Source organism: Ceratotherium simum, chromosome 8, assembly GCF_057802395.1.
Source record: "Ceratotherium simum simum isolate JZ-2026a chromosome 8, ASM5780239v1, whole genome shotgun sequence".
In the NCBI taxonomy this organism is placed as follows: Eukaryota; Metazoa; Chordata; class Mammalia; order Perissodactyla; family Rhinocerotidae; genus Ceratotherium; species Ceratotherium simum.
This window is the reverse complement of record NC_141907.1, coordinates 68,172,879-68,188,116: the sequence shown is the minus strand read 5'-3', so window position 1 is coordinate 68,188,116 and position 15,238 is coordinate 68,172,879. Positions and strand designations below refer to the sequence as shown.

General features: G+C 35.9%; 1 protein-coding gene across 6 annotated transcripts in view; it reads left to right on the top strand.

The window, feature by feature from the left end:
* The window catches only part of HELQ (helicase, POLQ like), a 48,661-nt gene that overhangs the window by 21,880 nt on the left and 11,543 nt on the right, over window positions 1–15,238 (top strand). For all 6 annotated transcript variants that reach the window (XR_001391152.2, XM_087434525.1, XM_087434524.1 and 3 more), the window contains 5 exons: window positions 1,061–1,202; window positions 1,573–1,677; window positions 9,072–9,294; window positions 11,008–11,165; window positions 12,138–12,236. Coding sequence is in view for 5 of the 6 variants with exons in the window: in XM_087434525.1 (XP_087290651.1) it covers window positions 1,061–1,202; window positions 1,573–1,677; window positions 9,072–9,294; window positions 11,008–11,165; window positions 12,138–12,236 (727 nt within the window). In the remaining variant the exon portion in view is untranslated. The remainder of the gene's footprint in view (window positions 1–1,060; window positions 1,203–1,572; window positions 1,678–9,071; window positions 9,295–11,007; window positions 11,166–12,137; window positions 12,237–15,238) is intronic.

Genomic DNA, 15,238 nt, shown 5'->3' with positions numbered 1-15,238 from the left:
TAGCTCTATCGCATTAACAATGTTCATTCATTACTCAGTTCTTCTATTGAATTTTTAAATGAATTTAAATTTTTTTCTTAATTTCCAAGAACAGTCTTCTTTTGTTGCTCTTTCTTTATAATAGTCTGCTCCCATACTGTGAATACAATACCCTCTAGGTTAAGTTCTGCACACTCCACTTTGGCGGTCCAGGTTCACGGGTTTGGATCTTGGGGGCAGACCTACACTACTTGTCAGGAGGAAGATTGGCACAGATGTTAGTTCAGGGCTAATCTTCCTCAGCCGAAAAAAAAAAAAAAGAAGAAGAAGAAGAATTTTTAAAAGTTTTTTCTGTTCTCTGTATTATCTGCTTCTGTCAGACATTTATTCTTTATGTTCTTATTGTTTTTCTTTTATGTTGTTAGTTTTCTTCAAGTGTTTGGTAATCTTGGCTTTCCATTGAGATTTATAAATAAAGAGTAAGTTGGTTAGTATAGGCAAATGACATAGGTTTTCTCTCACATTCAAACAGGAACTGCCTACAGACTTCTATATATGTGAGCAGGATTTAAATAATCATTTCTGTAGGTCAAAAACAGTTGAAATGTGCAATTTTATATACTTGACAACAATATAAATTCATAAATAAACGTGCATGTGTTGGTGGTGCATGGTCAGATTTTTCATTTGCGGAATATAAAATCAAAAATCTTTGGAGACTGTTGCTATAGTGGATTGATCATAAGCTTTGCAGCTGGGCAGCCTTAAGTTCAAATCATGGTTCTGGTAATTACTAATTTTGTGAATTGAGGTAAGCCCCTTAACTTGTCTGTGCTTCAGTTAGCCCCTTTGTAAAAAAATAAAAAGAATATTATTACCAAGAATTTTTTAAGAATTACAGATAATGTACATAAAGAACCTAAGACATCATAGATTCTTGGTAAATATTAGTTATTTATTATTTTGAATTAATATGTCATTAAATAATATCACTTAGATATAATGAAATTAAGAGTTTAAAAAATAGGTGGTAATGCTATAGATGGAGCATCACTTTTAATTAATTTTATTAATTCCATAGAGTTATTTTAAGAGCCCCCTATGTTGCTAAGGAATTTTTAAAAAGGAATCAATATAAACAGATGATTGGCAGAGCCGGCCGTGCTGGACTAGATTCCGTTGGGGAGAGTATCCTTATATTGCAAGAAAAAGACAAGCAAAAGGTAATACTCAGTCTGCTTGTTGTTGGGTTGTTTTGTCTTTTTTTCTTGGTCTTTGTTCTAGTCCTTTTATGAGATCATCTTTTAAAAATTAATTATTAATAGTCCTTTAAATAATGTTTCCTTAATCTCTATGATTAAGGCTTATAAAGAGTAGTTTGAATACTTTTGTATTTCAGGCAAATAATGAAAAGTATTTTCTGTATTTATCTTTCTTCCATTTTTATGAGAACACACCAAATTCTAATTTTTTTCTTTGTGTTTTTTATCTCTGCCTGCCTCCACAAGATATATGCAAAATATAAAATTTTATATGGAACATGATTTATTTTTTATAATAATGCCAAACATGATATTGCTTTAACTTTTGTAGGTACTGGAGTTAATAAGCAAACCGCTGGAAAACTGTTATAGCCATCTTGTTCAAGAATTCACCAAGGGAATCCAAACTTTGTTTCTCTCTTTGATTGGTTTGAAGGTATTTTTAAATATTTTTAAATCTTATTAATATTACTTCAGATAATAGAGGTTAAAAAGTTATGAAAACTGTCAAGTATGAAAAAAATGTTAACTTGTAATCTAATGTGGAAAAGAACAGTCTTTGACATGATAAATCTGAATCTGGATTTATATGTGCATTTTTAAACCTTTGAGTTGTAAGGAATATGAAAAATTGACAAAACATAACTGGGCATCCGTTACAAGTGAGAGACTTTGGTGGATACTATCGGGAATACAAGGAGCTGTAAAGCACTGGGTCCTGATGCGGGATAATCCAGCATCTCTGCTCTTGTTAAGAATAAGGTTCACCTGTAGTCCTGTGACCATTCTAGGATATTATAAACATTTGTGTGATCAGTATAACCCTTATCAGGCAAAAAATTAAAAAAAAAAAAAAAAGGAAAAAGGGCACAATAGGAAAACTCTTTTTCCTAAGATTAGAAATTAGCTCTCCTTTTTTAGAGTTACTCTTGACTTGAGTTAAACCTCTTTTTTAGGGTTATTCTTAAGTAAATTTTAACTTTGTGCCCAGGGTCACTTGACTACTACGTGGCAAAGCCAGGGTTTGAATTCAGCTTTGTCTAGCTACAAAACCAGTGCTCTTAACCCATGATGCAGTCTATCTTCATTAACCTGAATAGTTTAAGTGAAAACAAAAAGGTAATTAATAAATAAAAGATACCATGAGACAAGCTTTGAGTACATTGCAGATGAATGGCATAATATTATAATAGCCCCTGGTGGTTTAGAAGAGTGAAAGTCTACAAGGAAGAAAAGGAATTAGTGCTGGGTATTGAAGGAGAGAGGTTTTAGATAAGCAGTGGGAAGGGGTAAGCCATTCCAGGTACTTAAAACAGAATGAAAGATGAGAAAGCTTAAGATGATGTGGGGCAACAGTCAGTCGACTTGATATTGTACCTGTAGAGGAGGGCTGAAGATCCTGAAGAGTAGGAGTTGGGTGGAAAAAGTTGGGCCAGACTGTGTGCTGTAGATTAGGGAATATGGGAGAGTGTGCTTAAATACCAGATTAAAGAGTTGTGACATGGCCACTCTTCAGTGGAGAATTAGTAAAAGTGTTCTTTGGTTGTTTAGAGCAAGGGCTCCAATATCACACAGACCTGTGTCCTGGTCCCAGCTCTGTCTCATATTACCCTGGGCAAGTTACTAGCTCTCTCTTGAACCTCACTCAGTTCCCTCATCTATAAAATGGGGGTAGTAGTATGCAGAAGTATTGCAAGACTAGTTTGAACTTTATTTTTTTTTTCCCCCAAAGCCCCAGTAGACAGTTGTATGTCATAGTTGTACATCCTTCCAGTTGCTGTATGTGGGACGCAGCCTCAGCATGGCCAGAGAAGCGGTACGTCAGTTCGCGCCCGGCATCCAAACCTGGGTCGCCAGTAGCGGAGCGCGTGCACTTAACCACTAAGCCACGGGACCGGCCCGAAGACTAGTTTGGAAGCTTTTGTAGTAATCCATGTATAATGTAATAAAGACCTCCAATAGGAGGATTGTGAAGGAATTAATAAAGGAGGGAGAGAGATCTTGAAGATCCTCAAGGCTTATTACATTTATATGTTAGATAAGGTAACAGACTCAGAGAATTAGTGATTAGTTTAAGGTCATTCGATGAGTTATGGTTTAGATAGGACTATAATCAGGTTCCTGCCTTGCTGGCCTGTGTTCTTTCCCGTGTGCCAGTGTGTATGTGGAACACTCACCACGTGCACATGAAGCATTCACCAAGGTAGACCACATTCTGGGCCATAAAACAAGACTCAATCAATTTAAAAGGATTGAAATCATATATAGTATGGTATCTAATGACAACAGAATTATAGTATACATCAATAATAGAAAGATGTTAGAGAAATACCCAAACATTTGGAAATTAAATAGCATACTTTGACCTGTAGTCAAAGTAGAAATCACAAAGGAAATTAGAAAATATTTTGAATGGAATGAAAATGAAAACAAACATATTGAAATTAGTAGCATACAGCTAAAGAAGTGCTTAAGAAGAAGAAGCTTTAAATGCTTATTAGAAGAAAGATCCAGAATCAGTGACCTAAGTTTCACCTTAGGAAGCTAAAAAAAACACACACCAAAAACCCCCACAAAGTAAGTAGAAGGAAGGAAATAATACAGATAAAAGCAGAAATCAATGAAATAAAAAATAAACAAACAGGAGAAAAAATTAATGAAACCACAAACTAGTTCTTTGAAAAGATCAGTAAGATTACTGATTGAATTGATGAGGAGGAAAAGAGAGAACACATAAATTACCAATATCAGGAATGAAAGGAGGGTCATCACTAAAGATCCTGACGATACTAAAAGGGTAGTGAGGGATTATCCTTGAATAACTATCCTTGAATACTGAAAAATGAATTCAACAACTTAGATGAAATGGAGAAAATTCTTGAAAGATACAATTCCCAAAATCAACCATTTAGAAAATCTAAACAGACCTATATCTATTGAAGAAATTAAATTTATAATTTAAAACCTTCCCACAAAGAAAATTCCAGGCCCAACCAATTTCACTGGTGAATTCTATCAAACATTTAAGGAAGGAACAATACCATTCATTCACATATTCTTCCAGAAATTAGAGGACGGGGGAACACTAGTCATCTCATCTTATGAGACCACCGTTACTCTGATACCAAAACCAGACAAAGATAATACAAGAAGACAAAACCACAGGCCAATATCTCTTGTAGACATAGACATAAAAATCCTTATCAAAGTATTAGTAATCCAGCAATACATTTTAAGAGCAATATACCATGATCAATCTGAGTTTATTCCAGTAATGCAAAGTTGGTTTAACATTCAAAATTCAATCAGTGTAATTATCCATTTGACAGAATTCAACACCCATTCATGATAAAAACTCAGCAACCTAGGAGTAAAAGAGAACTTCTTCAACCTGCTAAAGGGTGTTTATTAAAAAAAACTACAGGTAGCATCACGCTTAATAGTGAAAGACTAAATGTTTTTCTTCCTAAGATCAGGAAAATAAAAGATGTCTGCTCTCACACTACTATTCAGCATATATCAGAAGTTGTAGCTAGTAAAATAAGACAGGAAGAAAAATAAAGGCATACAGATTGGGAAGGAGGAAGTAAAACTATCTTATTTTGATGACATTGAGTTTGAGAAAAATCCAAAGGAATATACAAAAAAAAATGGGGGGAGTTAGCAGTGTCACAGGATACAGGGTCAATGTACAAAACTCAATTGTGTTTCTGTATACTCACTACAAATGATTGGAAGAACAATTCCATTTACAATAGCATCAAAAAACCTGAAATACTTAGGGGTAAATTTAACTAATATGTATCACACTTAGACACTGAAAACTCTAAAGCGCTGCTCGGAGAAATTAAGGAAGACCTCAATAAATGGAGAGAGATAACATGTTCATGAATTGAAACACTCAGTTTTATTTATATGTTACTTCTTCCCGAATTGATCTGTAAATTCACTGCGATCCCAATTAAAATCTCAACACTCTTTTTGGGGAAATTGCAGGCTGATACTAGAATTTATTTGGAAATCCAGAGAAGTAAAATAGCCAAAAATAATTCTCTTAAAGAATAACAAAGTTACATGATTCATACTATTTGACTCCAAGACCTACTGTAAAGCTTCGGTATTCAGGGGCAAAGACAGACATATAGACCAATAGAATAGTGAGTCCAGAAGTAGACCCATGCATATATGATCAACAAAGGTGCCAAGATATTTAAGTGGAGAAAGGATAGTTTTTTCAATGAATGGTACTAGAACAACTAGATATCCATATGGAACAATAAAAAATTAATCTGTTCAGAAAAATTAACTCAAAATGGATCATAGACCTAAACTTAAAAGCTAAAATAAAACTTCTAGAAGAAAATATGAGAAAATTTGTTGTTACTTTGGGTTAGGCAAAAATTTCTTACATGGGAAACAAATCATGAAAGAAAAATCAATCAAATTGATTTCATCATAATTAAAAAATTCTCTGCAAAAGACTGCTAAAAAAAAGAAAAGGCAAGGGGGAAATAATCATAATATGTACATCTGACGAATGTATATGTCATGAGTTAAGACTCAACAAAAGGCAATGGAGTTGGGAGGGAGTTGGAGCTTCCCTTGAGACCAGGGCATTCAGGTAGCAGGGAGACTGGGGGAACCGTCTTGGCGACAAGAGTGTGGTTTAACGGGCCTGGCGATGCAAAATCCGCAGGGCATAACCGTTGCGTTTAAATTCTGTTGTAACAATTGGAGCACAGCAGCAACAAGTCCAGGCAGCAGTGGGTTCAGATTAGCAGGTAGGGGGCTGTTGTTCCCAGCCTGCCCACAGGAGGTAGAACTCAAGCTATTGGGCCCAGTCCTGAGGATAGGCCATCAGGGTTCCTCCTACTCCTTGGGGTAGGGGTTCACAACACAGCTCTAGTTGTGGAAGGAGGCTGGAATTCTACAGGGTGCAGAACCCGGAAAATCTTGAGAGTTAGAATTGAAGCAGAAGTCAAGTCCTCTGGACTGGAACAACCAGGTGGGATAGGGATGAGAAGCAAGAAGGGCTAGAATGTGAGGTCAGGAGGCAGGAGGGTAGAAGTGACCATCCATGGAGAGACTAGGTCCATATTGGGTGGAAGAGAAGGAAAGTCCAGGAGAGCATAACAGTTGTTGGGCCATAGGATCCAGGGAGCCTCCCATTATTGTTTATTTTATCACAAGCATGTTTCAGACACCCCACTAGACACTTCAGGTGTTTTATCTCTGATTCTTGCATACCTTTGAATTAAGTAATATAACTCCCCTTTTACTAGAAGAGAATCCGAGGCAAAGAGAGGTAGGTTGTGTAGGCTGCTTCCAACCACATCCCCGCACTTGCACACTCTGGTCCGTGCTGCCGCAGTCTCTTGCCTGGATCACTGTGATTGTCTCCTAACTGGTCTCCTTGCATCCACCCTGCCCTGCCTTCCCACATCCTCTCCAAATAATTCTTCACATAGATTGATCCTCTCAAAATGTAAAATCCGAATGTGTAACCCCCTCTGCTTAAAATTTGTCAGTGGGTGTTTCCCTTTGCTTTTGGGATTAAGCCCAAATTCCTTTTCATGGTCTGCCACTGTGGATTTTGCCTCTGGCCATCTCTGCATCCTCGTCTCTCACTAGCCTTCTCACACTCTGCGCTTTAGTCATACTGACCTTCTGTTTTCATGTCTCAAACACACTATATTCTCTCCTACTCCAGTGCTCCCTAAGCCTGGGTCTCACCCATCTCACCTCCCATCTCCAGTTTCAATCCCACCCACTCCTTTGTCTGGTGGACTCCCACTCAACCTTCAGATTTTCACTTGACCGTTGCTCCCTCAGGGAAGCCTCCCTCTGCCTCTGAGTCCAGGCAGTCTGTTGTTGTATGCCTGATAGAACCATGTTCCGTCCTGTAGTAGCACCTATCAGTGTGTAATTGTATTCTTGTTAGTGCAATTATGTGGCTGATAACTTTACCCCACTGGAATGTAAGCCCTGTGACACAGGGACCACATTTATTTTCATTTATCACTGAATCCGAGTGCCCAGCACAGGGCCTGGCATGTGGTTGGCACCTGGTAAATACTTGAATTAATGAATGAATTGACTTTGGAGTTGTGCATGGGTGAACTTGCAGGTTGGGGCAGCAGTGGAGAATCCAGCTCTGAAAAGCTGAGAGGCAGAGGCTGGCCCAGTGGATTTAAATCACTATGTCTAAAAGTTTTCTCAGAGGTGTAGAAAGATAGCATGTTGGTAGCTAGAAGGATCAAGTAAAGGGCTTTTAGGGGTTTTTTTTACCCCCAGTGTTAACTGTAATCAACCAAGTAGAAAAAAATACAGAAACTAACTACATTGATAATCTACAAACTGAGTATCAGTTCTTGAATATCTTAAAAGTGCAATTTTAGCCTAATTGAATACTATATTAAAAATGATTTTTATTAAAAGGAGGAGAAGCAATAGGAAATGTCTATGCTCTGTAATATTTTTTGTTACTCCTTATATCGGTTTAATATGAACTAATTATTTAAGTTTTCCAGTTAAAATATCAGAATGGTGAGAGAAATATGCTTATTGATTGACTATATTTTAGTATAATGTGCTGATTTCATTGAAATTGGCTAATATAAAATTATTCTAATTCAAAGTCAACTCTACATCTGAATACCAAATGGAGGGTTAAGTATTACTTACACATGCCATTGTTAAGTTTTAAATAGTGAATAAAAGGGAGAGAGAAAAAGGCAGCAAAAGAACAGGAAAAGGAGGGACCAGCCCGGTGGTGTAGTGATTAAGTTCACGTGCTCCGCTTCGGCAGCCTGGGGTTCTCAGGTTCAAATCCCAGGCATGGACATACGTACTGCTCATCAAGCCACGTGTGGGGCGCCCCACAAATAAAATAGAAGAATATGGGCACGGGTGTTAGCTCAGGGCAAATCTTCCTCAGCAAAAAGAGGAGGATTGGGAATAGATATTAGCTCAGAGCCAATCTTCCTCACCAAAAAAGGAAACAGGAAAAGGAGATGGGAATGAGAGACAAAAAGAGGTAGAAAACTGCTATTTATTTTTAGGTAATATGTCAGAGAAGGTATTGCCTGATCTTGTTTTAGTGGAGACTTTCAGTTGTGTTTTCCATGTGTGTTTTTTTTTTTTTAATAATTTTTAGAGCTAAAGAATGCTTTCACAGGTGTCTGGAAAGGGATACAGGGATGACTTCTGAAGGAGGCTGAGCAAGAATTAGTGATAATTCGTTGGGGAGTAAACAGAGAACTCAGCTCTGGAGATATTGTGAAAAATCATTCAAAAACCTAGGGAGGTTTGTTTTTTTTTTTTTTTTTTTTGGTGAGGAAGATTGGCCCTGAGCTAACATCTGTTGCCAATCTTCCTCTTTTTGCTTGAGGAAGATTGTCGCTGAGCTAACATCTGTGTCCATCTTCCTCCACTTTGTATGTGGGACGCCACCACAGCATGGCTTGATGAGGGATGTGTAGGTCCGCGCCTGGGATCCAAACCCATGAACCCCAGGTTACTGAAGTGGAGCGTGCAAACTTAACGACTATGCCACCAGGCCAGCCCCGACCTAGGGAGTTTTTGAATGAAAAATGTTTGGATGTTTTCATAAAAAGTATGATTATGGTAACTACCTTCTCTCTTTAATTGTTTCTTCTTGTTAATTTAAAAATGCCATTGTAAAATTTACTTTTATTTATGCAACTATGTAGATTTTATACTAATTTTTATTAGCTTTGAGGTATGGAAATAAATTATCATCTTGATGTGCATTCAAAATGGTGTCTTGAATTAAGGAAAATGCTCCAGTGATGTCCCAAATTGTTTCAGATTGCAACAAATCTTGGTGACATATATCACTTTATGAGTGGTACGTTTTTTGGTGTTCAGCAAAAGATTTTGTTGAAAGAAAAAAGTCTCCAGGAAATAACTGTTGAATCACTTAGATACCTGACAGAAAAAGGACTTCTACAAAAAGACACTATTTCTAAGTCTGAAGAAGAGTTCCAACATAGTTTTCATATTACAAAGTTGGGACGAGCTTCTTTTAAAGGTAAGAATTTATCTAAATCTCATTCTTAATCTGAGGAAACGCATTATAAAAATGGAAATTAAATTATTCTGTTACTTTAAATTGGATTTGTAATTTCATATTAATAACATTAATCTTATAAGTTGTTAAACTACTTCAACTTTAAAAAGTTGAAAAAGATTTTGAATTATACGTAATTTAGAATACTGCAGGGCCGGCCCTGTGGCTTGGTGGTTAAGTGCGCGCACTGCAATGCTGGCGGCCCGGGTTCTGATCCCGGGTGCGCATCAAGGCACCGCTTCTCCGTCCATCCTGGGGCCGAGTCCCACATGCCGCAACTAGAAGGATGTGCAGCTGTGACATACAACTATCTGCTGGGGCTTTGGGGGGAAAAAATAAAATAAATAAAATCTTTAGAATACTGCAGAAGTATATAGAGAAGAAGATGGTCATCCCCCCCACACTCCCCTTCCCCAGCAATCACATGAATTTTAATATGCTACCAAGAATAACAATTTGTTGTATATCTTTCCATTTTTGGTACATTTCATTTCATTTCAATGCCTAATACATACATATATACAGGTTTAAGATTTTTTTAAGCTTTTGTTTTTAAATAAACAATCATTTGTATTATTCCAGAACTAGCTTTTTTGCTTAATATAATATTTTAGAGATTGTTTCATGACAGTGAATTGTTTCTTTCTTAATGACTACATCATAATTTACTTAATGAGAAATAATACATATCTATTGTTTAAAAAATCCTTCAGGGGGCCGGCCCGGTGACTACAGTCATCCATAGTATGGATACCATAATTTAGGCAGTTAAGTGTGCGCGCTCCGCTGCGGCGGCCTGGGGTTCGCTGGTTCAGATCCCAGGCACGTACCGATGCACCGCTTGTCAGGCCATGCTGTGGCGGCGTGCCATAAAAAGTGGAGGAAGATGGGCATGGATGTTAGCCCAGGGCCAGACTTCCTCAGCAAAAAAAGAGGAGGATTGGCAGATGTTAGCTCAGGGCTTATCTTCCTCACAAAAAAAAAAAATCCTTAGAACTCAGACTTATGTAAAGGAAAATCCCATACTCCTGTCCCATTTCCACTCTCCCAGGGGCAACCACTGTTAACAATTTGGTATATATCCTTGCCAATATTTTTATGTATATGTATATATTTATGTCTGTATGTATATGTGTGTATGTGTATACATATATACACACACATGTGCATACACACATAGTTTATTTTTTTAAATGGAATCATAGTGTAAGTGTTTTTTGGTAGGTTGCTTTTCTCACTGATAAAATTTCATGAGCATCCTAACTTGTCAATCCAAATCTACCTCATTTTCCTTTTAAAACTACAGTCATCCATAGTATGGATACCATAATTTATTTAACCATTCCCCTACTGATGGACATTTGCACTGTTTCTGATTTTTCTCAGTTATAAACAAGGCTGCATGGCATCTCTATTCGTGTATTTTTGGATATGTGTGGAAATGTTTCTCTGGGTTAAAGTCCCAAAAATAGAGTAGTTGAGTCAGAAAGTATATACTTATTAAATGTTGATGGATACTATCAAAATGACCTGAAAATAGTTGTGCTAAATTACATAATAAGAGTCTTTGAAGACTTTTTGCTTTATTTAGGTAACTTCTAAACAAGACTTTCTTTAAAATCACTTCTTTCCCCCTTTGGTAATTATGAACAATGAATTATTTGTGTCTTTTAGGAACTATAGATTTAGCTTATTGTGACGTTCTCTACAGAGACTTGAAGACAGGTCTTGAAGGACTTGTCCTTGAAAGCCTTCTCCATCTGATTTACCTCACAACTCCCTATGACCTGGCTTCTCAGTGTGACCCTCATTGGATGATATACTTCAGGCAGGTGAGAATATAAGATTCTTTAATATAGGCTGCTTAGTTCATTAATGGTGATGTGATTTTTGTCAAGTGATTATTCACTTTTTTCTCTATTAACATATATTTAGAATTGGGCCTTTTGTCTTTCAGTTTTTAAGATAGTAATATGGCAATATCATATTTGGTTTGTTTAACTTAAATATTACTTTTCTGTTAAATATAAACATGTTCATTATCGAAAAAATAAAGATGCAGAAAAGAAAAAAGGATCATCCTGGTCCCATTCCCCCAAAGATAGTTACTGTTATGATTTGGTGACTACTACGTTTTATAATGTGTAGAATGTAAAGAAGCCCGTGAAAGCCGTCTCTGATGATTGAGAGTTTAATTACATGAAAGCTCTGTCAGAGCCGAGCATGATGATACACCAAACCCAGTGATGTTAATACCTGAGAAGGAATATCAATTTTATTGCCAGTAGCAAGATGGAACTGGCCGTACCTGTTACAAAACCAAATGGCAGAGTACAGTCTATTATGATTTTACTGTGAACAGGGTAGATGGATGAAAACGTGTTAGGCAGCAGTGGTATGCAGCTTTCAATTGCAGGAAATTAACTTTCCTTTTAATGTCATATTTTTAAATTGTTATTGTAAGTTTTTTTAAGTGGTATATATAATAATGTTGCTTTCAAAAGCTTTCCCTCTTCTCCCTCCCCCTAGACATCTCCAATATTAAACATAACCACGTAAGTCCATGAAAACCATAGCCCATGGTCACAGTACTTATGACCATTCTTTAAATGATTCTACTAAAGTATGTTATGTTTTAATAATTTTTAAGCTTGCAATATTTGTAAATAAAATTTGTGTTGTTTTTTCATATCCTTTAAAATCATGAAAATGTGATATCGCAGGAAATAGTGGATTTGGTTCAAATGGCAGATTTTTTAAATTACAATGTGATTTTTCTGTATATTTACTCTTTTTCTATGTAGTTTAGCCAGCTCAGTCCAGCAGAAGAAAAAGTAGCTGCTCTTGCTGGAGTCTCTGAAAACTTTATTTGGAAGAAAGCATCAGGTCAAGCTATCAAGAAGGTACCATAGTCTTTTTTTCCTTCCTAAATAACTAAGTTCATTTAACAAAATTAATGCTGTAGTATCATCTCCTTTGTTGACTTAGTCTTTTCGTTTCACATTTTTTTCTTTAAGATAATATAATTCCCCTGTTACTTTTTAAAACATCTGAGGGCCAGAAATTTAAGCATTTTTTTAAAACAGTCTTTATTTCTGGGTAGTGTGATGGCCTTCTTTTGGTACCTTTGTATTTCTGAAATATTCTGTCATGCACATGTAAGACTTTTATCGTAGGAAAAGGTAAACCTTATTAATCTATTTTTCATAGGCTACTTATGGTTTACATTATAAAAATTGTAAAATATTTATAAAATGTTTTCACAATATTATATAATCCTGAAAAAAATTTAATTCAAGGGAGAAAATATATTTTCTAGAAACTTTTTATTAGGCATTCTACTTGGTATCAGAGATTCTAAGATAGGATAGGTTTGGGGTTTTTGTTGTTGTTGCTGTTTTTTGTTGTCCCCAGAGAACTCCCAGTTTAGTATTTGAAGTACATAAAGCATTTTAGAAGGTTCAAGCAGATAAGCTAATATTCTTTTGTGTTATATCTTATATTTCGGTGTTTTAAAATTCAGTAAACAAGCATGAAGCAAGTGTCTAGTGCATACACTGACTTGAAGAGAAGTGGAAATAATTCTTTGGCAAACATGCCTTCAAATTCCTTAAGTTAATATCATTTTCCCCCTCATGATACACTATTTTCATTTTCTTTCTTTTTTTTTTTTTTGAGGAAGATTGGTCCTGAGCTAATATCTGCCAATCCTCCTCTTTTTTGCTGAGGAAGACTGGCCCTGGGTTAACATCCATGCCCATCTTCCTCTACTTTATATGGGATGCCGCCACAGCATGGCTTGACAAGCGGTGCGTCGGTGTGCACCTGGGATCCAAACTGGCGAACCCCGGGCCGCCGCAGCGGAGCGCGCACACTTAACGGCTTGTGCCACCGGGCCGGCCCCTATTTTTCATTTTTAATTTTCTTTGGTAATCCCAATCTTCATTGAAACCTAATTATTTTACCTACCGTTTCCCTCCAGTATCTTTTAAATTTTAACAAATAGTACTGATTTCATTTTGAAAAATGGAAGATGGTGTTGACTTACATTTGAATTGAATGGTGCAACTGTTCCACATATTGCTGTATCATAAAATTATAAATATCCATTTAGTACTTCAGCATTCATGTTATCACAATATTTACATTGGGGCTTTCCCCTCAGAAATGGCTACATTGTTTAGACCTTCAAAATGTTGAATTAAAATATTTCTTAAAACAAACCTTTTATATCAAACTCTAAAACATAAAACAAAAACAAAATCATACTAATTTGAAACTCATTACCAAATAATAAGCGTTTACAGAATCTTATTAGAATAATACATCTTTTTAAACTTGAATCAGAATTTATTTTTGTTAAATTTTATGAAATACAATCAATAAATGTTTGTTCAATTGATAATTAAATATTTAAAATAGTAGGGGCATGAATTTATCTTAATTACAAGTGGCTTAGCTATTAGTTTAATGTTTTGAAAGTTTCTTTTTCTTAAATTCTAGAGAACATAGTATTTACTTAAAATCTAATTGATTTCTCCACATTGAAAAAGACTCTCCCTTTTTTAAAACGTTTCTTATAAAAGATCTTGAAATTGGCATAAAGCATCTTATCTTGCCGCATAATATAATTATATCATTTTTCTTGGCTTAGAAAATACATTCTAAGCAAAATCTACATTGACTCAATTTATAGTTAATAATGCAGGTGTACTAAAATTGGGAAATTTAAAAGCAATCTTTTTCCTACTTTCTATTCAAATTATGCTTTTTCAGCTTAATGCTTTTAAAGAGAGTGGTCTAGTATCAACATGCAGAATCTGTAATTTGTACATCCTTTGATATGTCACCCTAAGTTCTCATTGCAAACATTCTTTTACTATAATAGACAATATAATTTCATATATTATACCTACTTTTTCTCTTTCAAGTTCATCCTTGTTTTCCTCTGATTTTAAGTGTGAGTTACTCAGTTTCTAAGTTAGCTTGATATTAGCTATGAAATACTTTACACAAAAAAGTCACTAGACACCAGAGGCAAAAGCAGATAACCAGAATAGAAGCTGTCAACTACAGGAAGCATTTTTCTCTTTCACTGTTTTAACTTTGGAAACATTAATTATTTATCAGGACCATGTGAAAATCATAGAATCTAATATTTACTCATAGTTCACAATATAGACAGCTTATTAACATATTTATCTAAATAAATGCATTTGTCTAACTTAGAATCACACACATATACAATCTATAAATACCACAGTAAATGTAAAGGTCTCCCCAACTCCTTCCCTCCCTATATTCTTTTCCTAGGGCTACAGTAACAAATTAGCACAAACTGAGTATCTTAAAACCACAGAAATTTATTCTCTCACAGTTCAGGAGGCCAGAAGTCTGAAATCAAGATGCTGTCGATGTCAGTTCCTTCTGGAGGCTCTGAGGAAGAAACCATCTTGCCTCTCCCCTAGTTTCTGGTGGTTGCCAGCTCTCCTGGGTATTCCTTGGCTTGTAGACTCATCCCTCCAATGTCTGCCTCCATCTTCACATCACTTCTTCTGTGTCACTCTGTGTCCTCTCTTATCAGGACTCCAGTCATTGAATAAAGAGCCCTAAATGGCCCACTGTACATCCAATATGATTTCATCTCGAGATCCTTAACTAATCACATCTGTAAAAGATCCTGTTTCCAAATAAGGTCACATTCACAGGTACCAGGGGTTAGGACTTGAACATGTCTTTTTTGGGGGAAACACACAGTTCAACCCACTACATTCCCTATAGAAGGAAGTTTAATTCAAATTGGAAACAATTTGGCATAGCTCTCTTTTTATATTTGGAAAAATGATAATCAATTTGAATTAATCTAAAGTACAAGTGTTAGAAATTGGTTTTATTTCTATGGACT